Raw genomic sequence first — 17,772 nt, 5'->3', positions numbered from 1 at the left:
TCCATTGCTGCGCTTAACTCTGAAGAAGATGCTGTAGTCATTACAACATTACAATGAAATGAACATCATCGTATACGCGCGTTTGTTTTGCTCCCGCTGTACGGTTTCATCCGTTGTAGAAAGTGGGTGGAAAGGTACATAAGTCCAATAGGTATGATAACCGTGTAACAAAGCGAGATGAAAGAGGACGGTGTTCAGCCACCACACTAACGAATGAATGAATGCGAAGGCAAACGCGCGTTAGGACAACACCCCGAGCACAAGATCGCAGTTTACCCGCGAACTGCGTCAGACAGTCATAGTACGCCGCGGTACACAGTGATGTTTCAGTTCACTCCCGTCCGCTAAAGCTATCTGTTATGCGTTTTTGTGCCAGTTCTCTCGGGACCGCATAGTATACGGTGGCCGCTGCACTGTGTTGATCGCCCGTATGCAACTCATCGTCAGTGACGCTCGTTGTTTCCGATGCTAGTGGGATAATTATATTATCAGTTTACCAGCCCGAATACACGTCTCAAGTGATAGTGTTTTTAGTGTTTAATACCCATTAAACGTATATGGGTGCAAAATAATTGCAACACAATATGTAAGTAGTGGTGGACACACGGTACACGGATGGTGGTTTAAGAGCTTCGAGCCTAATGCAAATGTTCGCCTGTTGAATCACGCGTTGCTGGTAGAACGTTGCTGCCTTTTTTATATTTCCCTTCCTATAGTTAGAAAACGTTTAGTTTTTTTTTAATGTGCTTACCTGTTCAGGTGAAACACAACACTTTCATCCACTTTGACGAAATGCACCTCATAACAATGAGTACCCCGAGTTTCAATAGAATTGAGCATAAACTGCTGCACTAGCATTAAAAAAGGTTTTTTTTCACGATCGTTTGCTTCACGCAGACGGGACCAGGTAAAAGAGACGAGACAAATAGAATAAACCGGTTAAAAGGTGCAGAGAAGAAGTCAAAAGGAATGCTAAAGAAAGTATGTAACGGAATGCTACTCGCGTGGTGTCGTCTGGTGGTAATCTAGGAACGCTTCTTATGCTGGCCTATACACAGCCACTCCCTTCAATGTTGATGATGATGATGACCACGATGATCGCTATACCATTACCTGTATATGAATGTGACTTCGATTGTGATAGTCGAGGGGCGCTCGTTTTCACGATCATCATCATCATCAACGTATGATCATGTATGCTTTACCACAAACATTATGTCATCGACGCTATCTTCAACTGTTCGCAAATGCGTACCGATCATTCCCTTTTGCATGCTACCGGTTGCCGGTTACGGTGGGTGTGTGCGCGACGATCAAGGTCAGAAAAGATTTGATTTGGAGACAGAATGAATATTTCGCATTTGAAAATGCACTTAATTCGATCACACTTTTGCACGCGGTGACGAACATTTATGCTGCGTATGTTAATGAGTGGCAAAATTATCATGAATGATATAACGAACTTGCGGTGAGAACACATTTTTTTTAACGAATGGTGGATGGTGTGTACCGCAAAATTGAAACAACCACGATATAGACCGGGAAACCCGCAAACAAACGAGCAGTGCAGTTAGTGTATGATCATGAACAATATTTTTATAACGCACAGTAAATGTTTGTTTCAACAGGTACTGAAAATGGTCCGCAGAATAGTTTGCTGTAAGCTGGAACATGTTTGCGATATTATTCACTTGCAAGGAGAGAGATAAATATTGATCTGTTTGATAACGGGCAACAGACCCTGAAGTGATGGATCCAATTGGACCATAATTGTTGGAAACTGTGCGACACGTATTTGTCGCCTGCCGAACAACGCCATAATCGTTTCATCCCAATTGTGTGAGTAGAGGGACTGTGAAGTGGTGGGGTCAATGGGTCTCGTTTAATGAGCGGATTAATTTTGCGGTTCAACAACTTCTGACCGATAAATGTTCCGCTTGAGGAAGAAATGCTTACAGCTGGGATGATGTCCATTATTGGAGAATATTTCAATGCTCTGTACGATCGTGAAATCGAAAGTGCGTAAAACCATTGAGTCAATTTAACAATGTTCCAATTTGTATTGCTTCCAGCAGTTATTCGTTTTTAGATCTGTTCATTTATGGATCGATACAATTGTTACTTTTGTATTTAGTATGTACTAAAAACGTTTTTTTGATTATATTCGCAAACAAAATAGAATAATACAGTGCAATGATCCGATAATATTTAAAATATCAACCAAAAAGTGCTGATATTGTCTTCAAATAGGGTTAAATTTTAAAATTTATGACAATGATAAGTAGATGGTGTGTTAATACATTTTAAACAGATGAGAATCAATATCAAATGTGGCTTTTGTTGCTGAGCAAAAAGGGATTAGACATCAGAATAATTAGTTCACAATACTGGTGTGGAACTTGGCGGCAGTTTAGCACCTGCATGGCGCAACTACTGCCCTGCCCATTGCCCTGAAATGTTTATGAATGGTTTAAGTTTAACTGTTGCACAATACACTGGAATAATAATCTATCAAATAGTTAAATGAAGTCATGGAAAGACATGGTAGGTCTGAATCGAGAGTCTTCCAAAAGCCGAAATAAAGTTTTAAATTATAGGAAACTTTACTTCTGGGTTAGATCAAATTCCAATCTAAAGGAGGAATGATCGTAGTATGGAATTGTTTCCAATCATTGCTGGTCAAAAGTCAAAAGCAATGATCATAAAATTTGGAAGCCGGTACGAAAGACGTGCAAGCATAACACTCTGCTGCTTTCTGGTTTTACCAATAATTTCATGAAATTTTCTCTCTCGATTAGCTTGTCGCGAGTCTATAGAATATACATGCTTTCATCCCTCCAAAATCTAAGTCCTTTCGGTATCTTTGAACATATTTTTGATTATTTCTGTATGTTGGAATCAACTGCAAGATAAGATAAATGGCATAAGCACGTCATGAGAATAACACCGCGCGGCTCAGTTCATTAACGCTCGTCAGATCGCCCACAAGAACAGAGATGCGGTGATCGGACGCACAAACTGATTCATCACGTCTAGATGCGTCCGCCAAAAGTGTCAGGGAAAATTGCAATTAGCAGCAGAACAAACAAATTCCATCCAGTGAACCACCCGGCAGTTATAAGAAAGATCACCCAAGGGAAGATTGCGTATCAAGCAATTTGTCTTGTGGATTAAAAGAATAACAAGATACATATTTGCGATACGGCCAATCTATTGTTTAAAATAACGTGTCGAACTCGTGTTTTTCACGTTCGATAAGATATTGACACCGTGACATTGATGATGGTACATTTTGAGCTTCGATCACAAGGCCATTATGGAAAACCGTAAAAACTGAAATTATGATAGCGCTCTGAATAGTTTTCCCACTCTATTTTACTGTTTGTTTTCATTTCTTTAGCATCCCAAAAATGATACCGCGAGTATTACAAGTGATCTTGCTGCTTCACTGTCTGGTGCAGTTCATCACAGCGCAAGGTAGCACGTGCTGCGAATCGTACTGTTACAACGATGATACGGAACGCAAACAGGTGAAACATTTTGCTACCAAAAACGTATACGAACTGATCCGCGCACCGGATACTGATCGACAGCATATTGTGCCAAGTAGGTTTCATTTTACAGGTAGTCCCTGTGCAAAATTACGATATATTTATACATGTTCTTCCATTTTTACTTTGCAGATTGTGTGCCGGTAAAGTTTTGGTTACTAAGCCGTCATGGTACAAGACTTCCGGGTAAGAACGATATCATCGAAATGCCAAAGCAGCTGAAGCTGGTAAGTATGTGCGTGGTGGAGTTTATAATTTTTTAATTATAATTTAATAAGTATGTAACAAAACATCCTCAAACTGTAGCTGCAAGATTCCATCATGGACAACTACTTTACGCGCCGCAATCCCCCGGATAATGGTCGCATGTGTGATGAGGATTTGGAAATGTTGCGAAACTGGCACTGGGATCCGAACATTACCGAACAGTATGATTCACATCTAACCGAACAGGGATGGGAGGATCTGAAGTATCTTGCAGTGCGCGCCAAGGAGAAATATTGGCAGGTGTTTGGTAGTGGTTATCAACCCTCCAAGTTTACGGTAAGCATGCGGTTCACTATTGAGGTGGACATTAGTTACTAATATTTTATCATCTATAAATTTTTCTCTCACCCAGTTCCGTCACACAGCAACCCAGCGCACTGAGGCAAGTTTTAAGGCGTTCGCCGAAGGACTATTTGGTCGTGAGGAAGCCCAACGGGTGAAACCTACGCCGGCAGCGGATCCGGACCTATTACTCAAACCATACGACTCCTGTCCAGATTATGAAACGAACAAGAACCGTGACATGCGCGATGAAAACTCGGAAGTGAACAAATTCCTGCGTTCCGCGCTGTTCACCGGGACGGTATGGGACATTTCGCAGCGGCTCGGCTTCCGGCACAATTTAAGCGTGGATCAGATCGAAGTGATGTGGGATGCTTGCCGATACGAACAGGCGTGGCGAATTTCACGTCCCAGCCCGTTCTGTACCGCTTTTACCGAGGATCAGGTGCGAGTGCTCGAGTACAAGGAGGATCTTGCGTACTTTTATCGTAACAGCTACGGATACAGCCGTAGCCAGGATCTTGCCTGTCATGCGATGGCCGATATGCTTCGTCAGCTAACGTCCCGTGAGGATCCATCAGTGGTGGCGTACTTTACGCATGATTCGGAAATCCAGCTCTTCCTGGCAGCACTAGGTGCAAAGCGTGATTCCACGCCAATACGGGCCGATAATTTTCCGTTCATGCGCAACCGCAAATACACGTCAAGTGACATCCCATTTGCAGCTAATGTAGCGGCGGTAAAGTATCAGTACGTATGATAAGAAAGCTTAGTTAGCTTCTGCTGTGTCTACAGCAAATGTATCATTGCGTTAATATGACTCTTTCCTTGCGACAGGTGCGCCGAACAGCGGGAACCGGAAAAAGTGATATTTTTCCTCAACGAGAAGCCTATCATGCTGGATTGGTGCAGCGTGGGACTGTGCAACTGGTCAGACGTCAAGCGACAGTATCAAAGGTTCACCGAGGACAACTGCGATCGGTTGTACTGCCAGAACAGCGGTGCAGCAGCCACAGTGTGGTCTCATCTTGCTGTTGGATTGGCCGTTTTCTTGTTTGCTTCGGCACGACATCTTACCTTGTTGTAGTATTATTTTGTCGCGGACGAAGCACCACTTTGAGGCGCTTGTGTCATCCATTGGTGGCATTTTTCGATCATACTAAAGAGAAAATGTATGCATTATTTTACAACACCACGATTTTGCGTTTGTTTTTATGTTTTGGTTCTTATCTGTATTCTGACTGACTACTGTTTGTTCGAAGAGGTATTTAACGTTTTGCTTTTAAATGTTTTTTTTGTATTGCGCACTGTGTGCAATAATATTTCCCTCTACGAAATGTTCGCCATTTGTGTTTCTAGCCTGGCGGTGGATTCATTAATAGCAAACGTGCGTAATAATGTGTAGTTTATAATTTTTTCCACCGAAAAGATAAATGCAATGAAACGTTCGATTGTCAAAGAAACAAAAAAACCGAGATGAAAAAGCAAAGAAAAATGAATAGAACAATAGAACACTAACTGGAAAACTACCATCAAGCTGTGCAATACCACTTTGGTTTTGGTAGGAAAATAACGGAGCAGAATGTTAAATATTCAAGCAAAACGGTGTACCGTGAAACGGTAATGAATGTTGTGTTCCGTGCGCTTTACTTCAGTTCCGGATATGGAGCAAATGCACCGTTCATCTTGGCAGGTGTGCTAGCAACGGCGCTGTAACAAAAGCATATCAAAATGTACAATTAATGAATTAACGTAAAACTACGTTATGAATGGATGAATGCATCCGGTATGCTAACGAACACCGAATTAGTTGCATCAGCACAGCATCATGTTCTTACCGGAAAAAGAATGACGATCCTCGCTTATGCTGTCGTTGCAAAAGCAGACGTGCGTAACAATCGTTCCAGTTGACGTAATAATCCATCAGTGGCGGATTACCGGCCTTTAATCTAAAATTGGAAAGCCAATAATTCATTTTACTCATCGTACAACTATCTACTGCAGCAACATCGCTTACCTGGATCCATGGACGGCCATACAGGTGGATACGACATGGTACGGGTAAAACACACTAGTGACCGAAAAGTGCGCAATGTTATTTACGTGGCCGCAGACAGTTTTGTTTGCTCCTAGGTACTTTGCGACCAGGTAGGTGATTCCGCTAGTAATTGTCAGGCAACAGAAATCCATCCACAAGCGAGGAATAATTCCCGAAAAGAATCCAGAGATGCCTTCGTGCAACCAGATTTCCTTTATCGAGCCAAACAATCCATCGTACATATGCTCCCGGCCGATAAACTGTGCCATCATGCGGATGGAAATCACATGGAATGGGTGGGAAATGACTACGCCGCATACGTGTGCCACGGCTTTGCGTAGCATACCACCCGGCATGGCTTCAACCACACCATCCTTTGTTTCCATGTACTCGTTGATATCATCAAGATTGGCTTCGAACCAATTAAAACTGGGATCATCGAAGCGGGTGGACATTTTGCCCACCAATACGACGGACAATTTTTCTGCATAGTATGAGCTCAAAACATTACCTAGAATCTTTGGGCTGAGGCCTCGGAAACATCCGATAAACCCATCAACGCTCTTGATGTACGCAGCTGGTGTGGAAAGGATAGATAAAAACAATTACATCGCACAACACACCCGATACCCTTTCTTCTGCCGCTAGCCGGCTTTTATTATCTAAACTTACCATACTGGAAAATGTTTGGTAGCATCATACGTTTCGCACCAAACAGGGTCCGTCCGGGACGAGGTGCGATTGGTTCATAACCGAGCTAAGGAAGAGATAAGATCCAAGACGATAAGTATTTGGCCTTTGTCGCGCATTAGCGATCCGTACGACCACGTACCTGAATGAGAGTTTTGGCATATTCGAGCGGATGCAGTGCCGTCGAGCAAAGTAGCCTAAATCCAAATCTTAACGTAGAATCGACCTCGTCCTCTTCCTTTCGTTTAAGCTCAGCCGAAGCCTTTGGCATGCTATAGTATGCCATTCTTTAGTTTTTCGTTGTTCTAGCTTATTTGATCACAATCAAATTCGGTCACTATTGACTATTTATTCCTGCACCGTAAAGAAAACAACAATGTTACGGTGCATCGGCTGTTTTTCTCGGTAAAAAGGAATAATTGAGTCGAGGAATTCATTCGTTGACAGCTAATGAACGCTTGAAGCGTTGAAGGCCATTGAACATGACGCAGTTTTTTTGTATTCTTTTCAAATATTAAAACAAAAATGCGATAAAAATATGCATTAAAATCAAAGTGTGTCGTGCATTATAATGGCCTCATCTTTCCAAAAATGAGCTAACTACTGCATTAATTCTTTTTTCATTAATTTATTATATATAGTGTGCGGAAAAATGATTTGACAGGGCCTTTGAATTAGCACTTGTTTGAAATGGCGGTTGATCATTATTCTATGGTATGATGCATAGATTGATTTAGTATTTGATTCAACAAAGAAAGGAATGTAAATGGTAGGTGGTGGAGGAATTTGTTTGTAAGCGAAATAAAGGAGAGTCCATAATTAGATATCATATTTACGTTTTAGCGAGCAATAGCCAATCATCGGTTTTCGTTTTCTATTAATTATGTGCTCAAATGTGAAATTGAATTATTATCAGCATATTATAAATCTCCCGTTAGGGAGACCGCAAAGATTGTCTCTTTATTCTTTTGACATCGATAAACTACGGTTCGTTTTTACATTAAAACAGAAATTAAATCAAAATAGCACATTTGCAAAGCTAGATAAATTCATTTACGATTTAGCATTTTTTCGCTCAGTACAATTCATAATCAGTGTATAGAACATAAAACATTGTACATTTGTGAACACAACAATGATAAATATCTTTTTTGTGAGGTCAATTGTCGTATTCATCTTGGAGCTTATCTACAAGAGCCGCTTTCAGAACAGTTTCTGCTCGCCAGCAAGCTGATCCAAACATTTACCGATCACGTTATAGATTGCCACCTTCGTTTGCTCTGAGGAGTACGGTTCATCTATCTTCGGTACATGTATAAATAGTGCTCTATCGGGATTCACATCAAGCGATTTGAGATAGATGTACCCGCACAGGTAGCTGTAATAAATGAATATTGAATACAATCATTGTATCGTGCTACGAGAGAAACATGTGTGCAAAATTACTTTCCGACATTTGTTGAACAACAGCATTCCACATTCGTTTCAAGATTTAGCTCTTTAGCGATTCGTTCAATATTAAGATTCGTTTTCAGCATCGTACATCCTTCTTCTGTCGCATGTTTTCCGCTGAGTGTTATCTTATCGCAAGGCAAACAACGTCGAGCGAAATCTGGCTTGCAGTATCCAGATGTGTAAGAGCAATGTTCCAGGTTGATTGTACTGATTTTTCCATGAACGCCAACGTGCACTACCAGCTAAGAAACAACCAGGAACTTTACTATATTTCTTTTCAAATGAAAGAAATTTTAACATGTATCATTCATATCGGAGACTAGCTTACATCTGGCTGTTGCTTCCAGATGAGTGGGACGATACGATCCACCTCCTCGTACGTCACTGGTATCATATATTTACGTAGTTGGTATGTGTCTTTGCGAAAGAGGAACACATCGGGTAAAAGATTCACCGCTTCCCAGCTAGCGTTACGTTCCTCATGACCCACAAATGGACCGAATCCAGTCACTATGATAATCTTTTCGGGCATGATCTCTGAACTCACTGCACCGGACTAATATGGTTTAGAATGGAAAGCAGCCTCCACCCGAGTAGACAATGAGAATGTAAATATTTACTGCATCAGCTGTCACGGTAACTGTCACTGTGTGTTGAAGCACGGATGGAATATTTTTTGTCGATGAAGAGTACCTATCCAAAAAATAATCGTTTTTTAGCAAGCCTCTTGAAAAGGTTTTTCTGTAACCTAAAGTTGTTAATTTTAAAGTGTAGAATGGTTTAATTGGACCGAAAATCATTGCTTTTGTGTAGTCATAAGACATTGCAACGTATTTTTTAAATTAGACACAATTTTCCATTCGGCGTATTTCACCTTCTGTGCGTACAGTGGGGCTGGTAAAAATGATCTCCAATAAATTGTAACTCTGAAGTTATGCAGGATGTTTAAAGGTACCATTGCAGGCAAAACAATCATGTAATTATGTAAATCGTGTTGAAAATTATGCAGCTTTCCCATGTAAACACATTCCCGGTGTGAATTTGTGTTTTTTCAACTGTACTGAAACAGCTGTCTCTGCACTCGTCATCCGTCAAATTGTGGTAGTGTTTGTTTATGTATAGGCAACAGATCGATAGGCGTAGCACCTAAAAGTGAAAAATAATAGACTTTAAGGGCTGTAAACCATCATTAAATGTGATTGTGCGATTACAGTGGAAATCTGCAAAAAATGATTCATCTAACCGGTCAAAATTACTCCTCCAAGGAAATGATACAGAACATATTTTCCCCCATGGTGGGGGCCATCGTTTCACAACAGGCGGAAGAACTGTGCCAAAAAAACAATCTTTCGTTCGTAGAAATGTTGCAACCTTTCCTGAAGCTGTCCTCCGATGGTATGAATCGAACGATGCTACAAACCATACTCTAAATACAAAATTAACTTGTGTTTGTTTTTATTATCTACAGCACATTTTCGTGATATTGCCGGAACGAGTGTATCGATCAAAGGATTACGCATCAATGTAGTGGATGTGAACTGGCGTCCACCTCAAACGATTATTGCAAAGAAAATGCTTAATGAAGCAGTCACCACGGCAGTTGGTGCTGATAAGATGAAAGCGATCAAGCTGGACGATGGTAGCTTCGTGGATATTCCGGCTTCCGAGCCCTGGTTCGAGCAGTGGCGCGAGACATTTTTGACCGTTCAATTTCCATCGGATCACGAATTTACGCGCCATTTGCTGTGTTCGTTGATAGTGGTATCCAGCATCGATCAGAATCCAATAGAGACAGCTGGCCAGTTGACGAAAAAAATTCAAAAGATGCAAAATGTTACACTACCCCAACTGCCGAAGTGGTTTGCTAACGATGCATTGAACTGTTACGTTATGCTGCATGATGGATGCTCTGGCGATATTGGAAAGTGTGTTGTATAGTTGATCGAAGCCGCGATGTGAAAAGCTTCTAGTTTTGTAATATTTTTCCTTCTTCCAGAGCACAACAAGCCTTCGAGGGTCTAAAATCGACGTATGGTGAGCATAAGTGCTTCTTGCTGCAAATTAACTCGCATGGCGGTCCACCAGCCGACTGCCCTGATCCTTGGCTGCGGTACTTGAAGAAACATCAACGGTCGGAACCGGCCACTGCAAGTGATATCGACAGTGCGCCCAAAACCCCTCAGGATATGGGTTCGGTGACGGGAATGCCCTCGACGGTGGTGCAGTCCTCCAATCTGCTAGTGCACGGTGGTATTAGTAGCAGCGGCAGTAGCGCATCTTCCGAAACGCCCCCTTCGGGGATAGTGGTGGGCGAAGTGATAGCGCACCCGCTCAGCCCGGTACAAGAAACGGGTATCGAGATACAGGAAACATCGAGCCTTACGTCGAGCATAGACAGCTTGACGTTGCAGACTATAAACCCGAACGTATGGCCCATTGAGAGTGACATTGAGGTAGCTCATGGATCGTTCCTTACGGCGGGTGATTTGGACAATTTGAAACATTTCGTACAAGATTTCACCGTACGCGCTTTGATTCCGTACGTAGAACGGTTGGTGGGCGTGTTGAATGATTCGGTAGGAATTGACTGAGATAAGTGAAAAGCTCAGACTTTATAACTTTTGCGTTCTTCTACTTGCAGATATCCAACAAAAAGGGTGTCAGTCGATCGCTGCTCAGCGCCACCAAACGGTGGTTTGTGACGAACAAACCGGGCGTGAACACGAATCAAAATGCGGTCGTGTATACGAATGAATCGGCCGAACTGCAGACACGAAAGCTGGGTGATCTGTACTTCATGTTCAGCCACTATTCTCTCGCATTCCAGGCGTATCATCAAGCGAAGCGTGACTTTAACGCGGACTCTGCCTGGCAGTATTATGCGGGCGCACTCGAGATGGCTGCTCTGGCCGCTCATATGCAGGGTACAGCCAGTCGGAAAACGTACGATTACATGGAGGAAGCTATACTGACGTACTTGAACAGTTGCAAATTGCCTCAGTTCGCTACCCGTGCCACTCTACTGTCCATGGAGTGTTTGCGTGCGGCCAAGCAGTACAATGAAGCAGCCAAACAGCTTATTCGTATGACGAGCGAGGATTCGGATCTTCGATCGGCATTGTTGCTGGAGCAAGCGTCCTATTGCTTCCTACTGGCCACTCCTCCCCAGTATCGCAAGTACGCGTTGCACTGCGTGTTGGCTGGCCATCGGTTTTCAAAGGTGGGCCAGCGAAAACATTCATTCCGTACGTACAAACAGGCGTACCAAGTGTTTGATAACCGAGGGTGGAGTTTGGCTGAGGATCACATACAGTACACGATCGGTCGACAGGCCTCGAATCTGAAGAAGCTGGACGAAGCGAGCAGCTGCTTAGCTCATCTGCTGCGCCCTTCCAGCATGCAGACTGCCACCCAGCAAACGTTGTTTCTGCGAGAGTATCTCAGCACGAAAAAGGCACTCCATGCAAGGGGTGGTGAAAGTGGTGTAACTGACATTCCCACGATTGCTCTGCCAAAAATTGTACAGGCGATGACGAAGGTGCTCGTAACGTCGCCACCACCGGTTTCGAATCCGTTGCACATTGCGGCAACCAACATAAATATTACGGTAAGGTATAATAATGCTAAAGTTTTTGAATTCAAATAACGTCTATGTACATTTAAATCTCTGCTTGCAGTCTGCTCCGATGGAGGAAAACATTTGGAATAAAATGGAGGAAATGCTGGTGCAGAGTGCATCCGAGCGTCCGGTGATGGTATTCCGGCCTTCGAAATCTTTGTTTTCCTCAGAATCGCCTGCCACGGAAAACCCTCGTTCCGTGCACGGGGAACCGATCGAGGTGGCATTCAATCTAGAGAATACTATCAAACCTGCCGTGCTGTTTGAAAACATTAATCTATTGTGGGAATTCCGCAAGGAGTCGGGAGAAATTTTCTCCAATCGGCCCCTCTTTCTTGGCGACGTTAATTTGGAGGAGCGTTCAGAAATTGAAAATGTAGTTGCATCCAGCTTTGTCGCAGTTGTTACGTTCGGTGAACATGAGACGAAAACGCTTGTACTAAAGCTAACTCCACGAAGCACCGGTCAGCTACGGATACTGGGAATCGTTGGAAAAATTTCCGCCTCTCAGCCAACCGGCACTGGTGCTGATGCTCCGTCTCTGTGGGGCAAGCAACTGTTTGAAGCGCAACCGATTCGGATCGGTAGTGCCGGTGGTAAGGATGGCAACAAACCAGCCCTAGCATCGTCGCCGCCAGCACCAACGTTTGATAGGAAGCTGGAGATTGAAATTTTGCCTCCAGCGCCAGCGTTACACGTAAGCTTCAGTCGCGCACCTATGGAGGTGTTGGCCGGAGAGGTTATCCCAATCAAAATGAACATGACGAATGCAGGCGTTAGCGTGCTGAACGATATCTATGTTTGCATCGATAATCCGCGGTACGTGCTGTTGAATCCGAACGAAGCCGACATACCGCTCTCGATACGGCGCGACTTGCAGAATCTTGACAAAGAAAACGTTGGACGCGATCGGGAAGCCCGAAAGCAGTACGTATGCCGTGCATTCCGTGAGTCGGACGGAAACTTTATTGCACCAAACGAAACGAAAACGGCCACGCTGTGGCTGCAGGCACCGTATTCTAAGGGTCAGAAAGATATCAAACTGATGATTTACTACGCAATGCCACAGGACTATCCAAAGTTGAAGTAAGGTGGAAAGTATGTTGTCATCAATTGAACGATTTTGTAATGGAGCATTTTTTTACTACAGGCACCGACTTATACGACACACGTGGAACTTTAACGTAAACGATTCTCTACTCGTCGATGCAAACTGCAACTTGAGCAATCCGACAAAACGTGAGCTGGGCATTGATGTGAATGTGAAAAATCTTAATCAGGTGCATCATCCATTAATGACAGAGGTCGTTATGAACGAATTAATTCTTTACTGCTCTGCATACGAGCTGCAACAAAATAGAGTAGTTTGTATGTATTTAGAAGCGATCGGTGCAAAACTCGCTATATTATACTACAATTACATGTTTCTCAAAACATATTTTTCAGATATTAAAACACCTGGCCATGCCAAATTACAGTCTGGTGCGGGTCTAAAAACAAACGAAACGGTTAGTCTGCGCTGCAACCTGCAGCGTCGTGCGTCGGAGGTAGTTTACGATGGAAACTTTCAACATTACGTTTCCCAGAAGCTATCGACTATATGTGTGCGCGAACCGGAAGCAGCTGCGAAGGCAACATTACCGGCACTCGACGCCGTGGGCAGTTTTCTGCTGAAGAACGAAACCAAATTCATACGCGTTTATGAACCGGGCAGCAATGAAGAATTCAACCAGATCGTTAACCAACGCGATAGCCATATGACGCTGTGCGTTAATTGGTCCGCGACGATCAACGACAATGGGGCATCGCGCAAAGCTTACGGACAACACTTTGTGCAGCTGAGAAATCTTTACGATTCGTAAGATTGCTTTATTTCAGTACAACGGAGGAGTTTTTAAAGTTTTAATTAATTCAACGCATTTTTTGCATTTTACTTTACAGTGTGTATTGTCCACCGTCAGAACGCTTGCAGCAAATAACGTTTACAGGCCAGTCGGATGTGCATGCTATATTTGATGATTTGGAAAAGGTGATGCCTGTTGAAAACGATGATATTGATAATGGATGGGGAGTTAATCAAAGGTACGTTTGAGTTTTTTTTTGATAAAGCGGATCATTTAAAACGGGGTTTTTGTGCATTTATTTGCAGCTATGTGGCACATAGATGCTTCCTGGAGGAAAGCTTCCATTCAGTAGAGCTGAGAGCGTAAATTATAATGTCCTGCAAACGTCCTATGTTAGACATCTTTTGCATTAAATAAAGTAATTTTAGAATCAGAAGCAACTTTCTTCACACGTTGTCTTTAATGCAGTATGTTAAGAGCAAAAAAGAAAACAATTTCTTTTGTATTTGATTTGTACATACTACATCGTAGATTTAGTTACAGATCATGTAAAATTGGGGATGTCCAAAAACAAATTGGGAAACGTGTTTCCTCTTTTTAACAACGGCGGGCAAAGCATTTACAATAATTCCATCCAACCAGATCCGGCGCTTTAAATAAGATCATCGATCAGGGTTGAATTTATTCGTGTACAGGTAGTCTCCGAAATGCGCCGTAGTGGATTTAGGAATATGAAAGCGGTGGGTTCATTGTACAAAATTTAAGCTAATAAGAACAGAACTGGTTGGTAAAGCCTTCTATTTCGAATATATTTGTTTAAATTTTTACTAAAGGATTCTTTCAATGTGTCGTACTACATGCTGAATAAATTATGAAAAAACAATTGCATCAGATTCTTAAATTATAGTGTATAAACGATCTTGCTTCCGGATTGAATTTTGGCTCGACTACTTGAAACTGCAGCGTCAAAGTAAAGCCAAAACACTGGAACGAAACGTAAATATCATTTCGTACCTGCCGATATCTCGGTTCAAATCCTTCAGCAGTTAAGCAATGAGCCGGCGATATGGCCGGTGATGGACCAGCACCTAAAAGGCGTCAACAATCGGATGGAAGCAGGACGGAAGCGGTCACTGGATTCGTCCAGTAGCAGTGAGGATAGCGATAGTACAGAGGAGGAACACAACACTGTCTGTGGAGCGGTGAAAGAGTCTTGCTATATCGATGAACACACAAAAAACGAACGGAAAAAGCGGAAATTGCGTGAGTTCCGTAATTTCTTGATGCCTAAGAATGCGATTGCAGCACTACACGAACTCCAGGGTACCGGTATCACAGAGTATATCGTGACCAAGCACGGAACACAAACGAAGGCAAAAATCGTGATCAACAACGTAAAGTATGAGGCAACCGCACCGAACAAATACCTAGCGAAGGCGAAAGTATCCGAAAAGGCATTGTGTGATATGATCTTTGGACAGATAGCACGAATGAAGGAACAGCAGAATACGCCTCAAAAGCAGCAGCAACAGACAAATTGGACAGTCTACCGGTTGATGTTGAAACGGAAGCAATCGAATACGTTGAAAAGGAGGATATACCGATTGAACTTCTCGCTTCGTTCGCGCTGCATAAACTGTTCACCGAATGGGAGGCCGAAGGATTCAAGATGCCGATTATTAAGATGTCGCGGGAGAAATCGACCACCCGGGCAGAGGAACTGGCACCGGAAGAGGCAGAGAATGGGTTGATCCGTACGCCGTTAAGGCCGAAGCTAATCAAAACCGTAGCGGATTTGCCACCGAACGCCAACAGATACCATCCGACCGCATTGTTTACATATATGCGCCCAAAAGTTTTGTACGATGATCTCGATTCGAACAACGATCGGCTGCATCCAGAGTTTACAGTCCGCTTGCAGTCTGACGGTCACGATTTTATCGGTAAGGCCCGTTCGAAGAAGCTGGCTCGAAAGGCAGCTGCAATTGATGCCTGCAAGCAACTATTTGGCGTAGTGTTTGACGAGAGTTTTGATATAGATGCCTGTTGTAAGGTGTCATTGCAGATACCCGTTCACACTACTAGCTCGCGAAAAGGATGGGGTTTGTACCAAGATTGGTTCTGATGTACATAATATCTTGCAATGGAGTCAAAAAGTGTAAACATTTACATTTTATGCTGTATCCCGGCCATATGAAGCGCATCCTTTAAGCGACGAGTTTTATTTTTGGTTTCAATTGGAACATTCTTTCAATTAAACAACACTCTCTTTTGTTCTTTACAATGAAATATATTTGTTTTCGTTGCCAACACACAATTTTCTTTGTCGATAATATACTGACGCGTGTTCGGTTAGTGTTAGCGATACAATTATTTTATTCACAGTGCTTTTCTCTGCGAACTGATCCTGTCGCTTCCGCGGTTCCTGATCGTCTGACTCCTGTGCACTAGCGCTCCTTTTTTATAGTGTTTTTTTCTTCCTAGTCTTAGTGTCGCTAGAGATGGGTACGCCGCAGGGGTGTCCTGCGTTCTCTCGTAGTGATGGGCAAAATGCCACGATCACTACAGGACTCCCCCCCAGTGACGGAGTCACGCGGATTATCTGATTTTTGATTTGAACTATACTTTAAAGTGTACTTGTTTTTTTGGTCGATAAGGCCTCGTCTCTGAGATTTCGGTTTGAAATGCGGGTTTGAGTCGGTCTATTGCTATGGATTCGTTTTTACCTTTGATATTAATTATGTAAAATTTCCTGCATCTTCGTACGACATCGTACGGTCCTTCATAGGGTGCTTGAAGTCCCGTTTTTACCTTGTCCACACGCACGAAGACTTTACAACAGGTTTCTAATAGATTCGGTATAAAATTTTGTTTACTATTGTTCGTTCTTGTAGGAGTAGGTTTGACCGATTTTAAAGAATTTTTTAATTGTATGATGAAATCATCAGTGGAATCGGAAACATTTTGATCAGATGGTAAAAATACTTCAGATGGAAGTCGCAAACTCTGTCCGTAAACCATTTCTGCAGAAGACCCTTTAAGGTCGTTTTTATAGGCCACCCGTATACCCAAAAGAATCAGCGGAAGATGTTTAATCCAGTGAGTGGGATCGTCACAAGCTTTTAAAGAGTTTTTCAAATGTCGATGGAATCGTTCCACCATCCCATTTGCTTGCGGGTGGTAAGCAGTGGTTTTGATGTGATGCGTTCCTAAAAGTTTAGCAAGTTCCGCGAAAAGTCTAGACTCAAACTGTCTACCTCTATCTGTTGTAATGACCAACGGACAACCAAACCGTGATACATATTGATTAACGAATGTTTTGGCTATGGTATTTGCTGATATGTCTTTTATGGGAAAACATTCAGGCCAACGTGTAAATCGATCGACTATTGTAAGTAGGTAAGTATGTTCTTCGGAGGGTGGTAGAGGACCTACAATATCCATATGGATGTGATCGAAACGACCCTGAGGAACAGGAATGTTATCGGTTGGCGAACGTGTATGACGGATGATTTTTGATCTCTGACACCCAAGACAAGAACGTGTGTAATTTGCCACATCCTTGTTCATAGCTGGCCAGAAAAATCTTTCCGCTAAAAGTTTTCTTGATGCCCGTATTCCTGGATGAGACAAGCTATGGAAATTGTCAAAAATTTGTTTTCTAAGGCAATGTGGAACGTAAAGCCTGTTTTTGCCGGTTGAGGATTCGAAAACTAAACTATTGTTATCTAATGTTAGACGTTCAAGCTTAAATTTTGAATCTGGTTTCGCTGCCTCATTTAGAAGTTGTTCTAATTGTTTGTCCGAATGTTGGCGTTTCGACATGGTTTCATATGAGAGATGTGTGATCGCTTCGGTTTCACCGATTCGCGATAAAGCGTCTGCTACTGTGTTACTGTCTCCTGCTATGAATTGAATATCTGATGTAAATTGTGATATGAATTCAAGATGTCTATTTTGGCGAGGAGATTTTTCTGATTTAGAAGTGAGTGCAGTGGTAAGTGGCTTGTGATCGGTGAAAACGGT

General features: G+C 42.7%; 5 protein-coding genes across 5 annotated transcripts; 3 read left to right on the top strand and 2 right to left on the bottom strand.

Annotated features, from left to right (window-relative positions):
- Positions 1–280: 280 nt before the first annotated feature.
- LOC125767653 (multiple inositol polyphosphate phosphatase 1) lies at positions 281–5,298 on the top strand. The gene is made up of 6 exons (XM_049434453.1): positions 281–586; positions 3,401–3,606; positions 3,684–3,778; positions 3,858–4,094; positions 4,171–4,850; positions 4,938–5,298. Exons 2-6 carry the CDS (start codon positions 3,411–3,413, stop codon positions 5,185–5,187), a joined length of 1,458 nt encoding a protein of 485 aa, XP_049290410.1. The 5' UTR covers positions 281–586; positions 3,401–3,410; the 3' UTR covers positions 5,188–5,298.
- On the bottom strand, positions 5,278–7,358 carry LOC125767681 (mitochondrial carrier homolog 2). Its single transcript, XM_049434507.1, has 5 exons — positions 6,971–7,358; positions 6,811–6,895; positions 6,118–6,715; positions 5,939–6,049; positions 5,278–5,810 (listed from the first exon to the last, which is right to left on the bottom strand). Exons 1-5 carry the CDS (start codon positions 7,112–7,114, stop codon positions 5,747–5,749), a joined length of 1,002 nt encoding a protein of 333 aa, XP_049290464.1. The 5' UTR covers positions 7,115–7,358; the 3' UTR covers positions 5,278–5,746.
- Positions 7,359–7,757: 399 nt separating this feature from the next.
- LOC125767696 (pyroglutamyl-peptidase 1) lies at positions 7,758–8,925 on the bottom strand. Its single transcript, XM_049434525.1, has 3 exons — positions 8,612–8,925; positions 8,275–8,525; positions 7,758–8,206 (listed from the first exon to the last, which is right to left on the bottom strand). The coding sequence occupies exons 1-3, from the start codon at positions 8,813–8,815 to the stop codon at positions 8,032–8,034; spliced, it is 630 nt and encodes a 209-aa protein (XP_049290482.1). The 5' UTR covers positions 8,816–8,925; the 3' UTR covers positions 7,758–8,031.
- An 88-nt stretch (positions 8,926–9,013) lies between these two features.
- On the top strand, positions 9,014–14,190 carry LOC125767596 (trafficking protein particle complex subunit 8). The gene is made up of 9 exons (XM_049434343.1): positions 9,014–9,678; positions 9,752–10,208; positions 10,280–10,859; positions 10,925–11,890; positions 11,961–12,988; positions 13,053–13,270; positions 13,349–13,760; positions 13,844–13,984; positions 14,052–14,190. Exons 1-9 carry the CDS (start codon positions 9,513–9,515, stop codon positions 14,110–14,112), a joined length of 4,029 nt encoding a protein of 1,342 aa, XP_049290300.1. The 5' UTR covers positions 9,014–9,512; the 3' UTR covers positions 14,113–14,190.
- Positions 14,191–14,822: 632 nt separating this feature from the next.
- LOC125767255 (uncharacterized) lies at positions 14,823–16,078 on the top strand. Its single transcript, XM_049433623.1, has 2 exons — positions 14,823–15,145; positions 15,232–16,078. The coding sequence occupies exons 1-2, from the start codon at positions 14,823–14,825 to the stop codon at positions 15,869–15,871; spliced, it is 963 nt and encodes a 320-aa protein (XP_049289580.1). The 3' UTR covers positions 15,872–16,078.
- The last annotated feature ends 1,694 nt before the right edge of the window (positions 16,079–17,772 follow it).

The sequence above is a fragment of the Anopheles funestus genome, chromosome 3RL, assembly GCF_943734845.2.
Source record: "Anopheles funestus chromosome 3RL, idAnoFuneDA-416_04, whole genome shotgun sequence".
Lineage (NCBI taxonomy): Eukaryota > Metazoa > Arthropoda > Insecta > Diptera > Culicidae > Anopheles > Anopheles funestus.
This window is presented reverse-complemented; position numbering and strand designations above follow the sequence as displayed.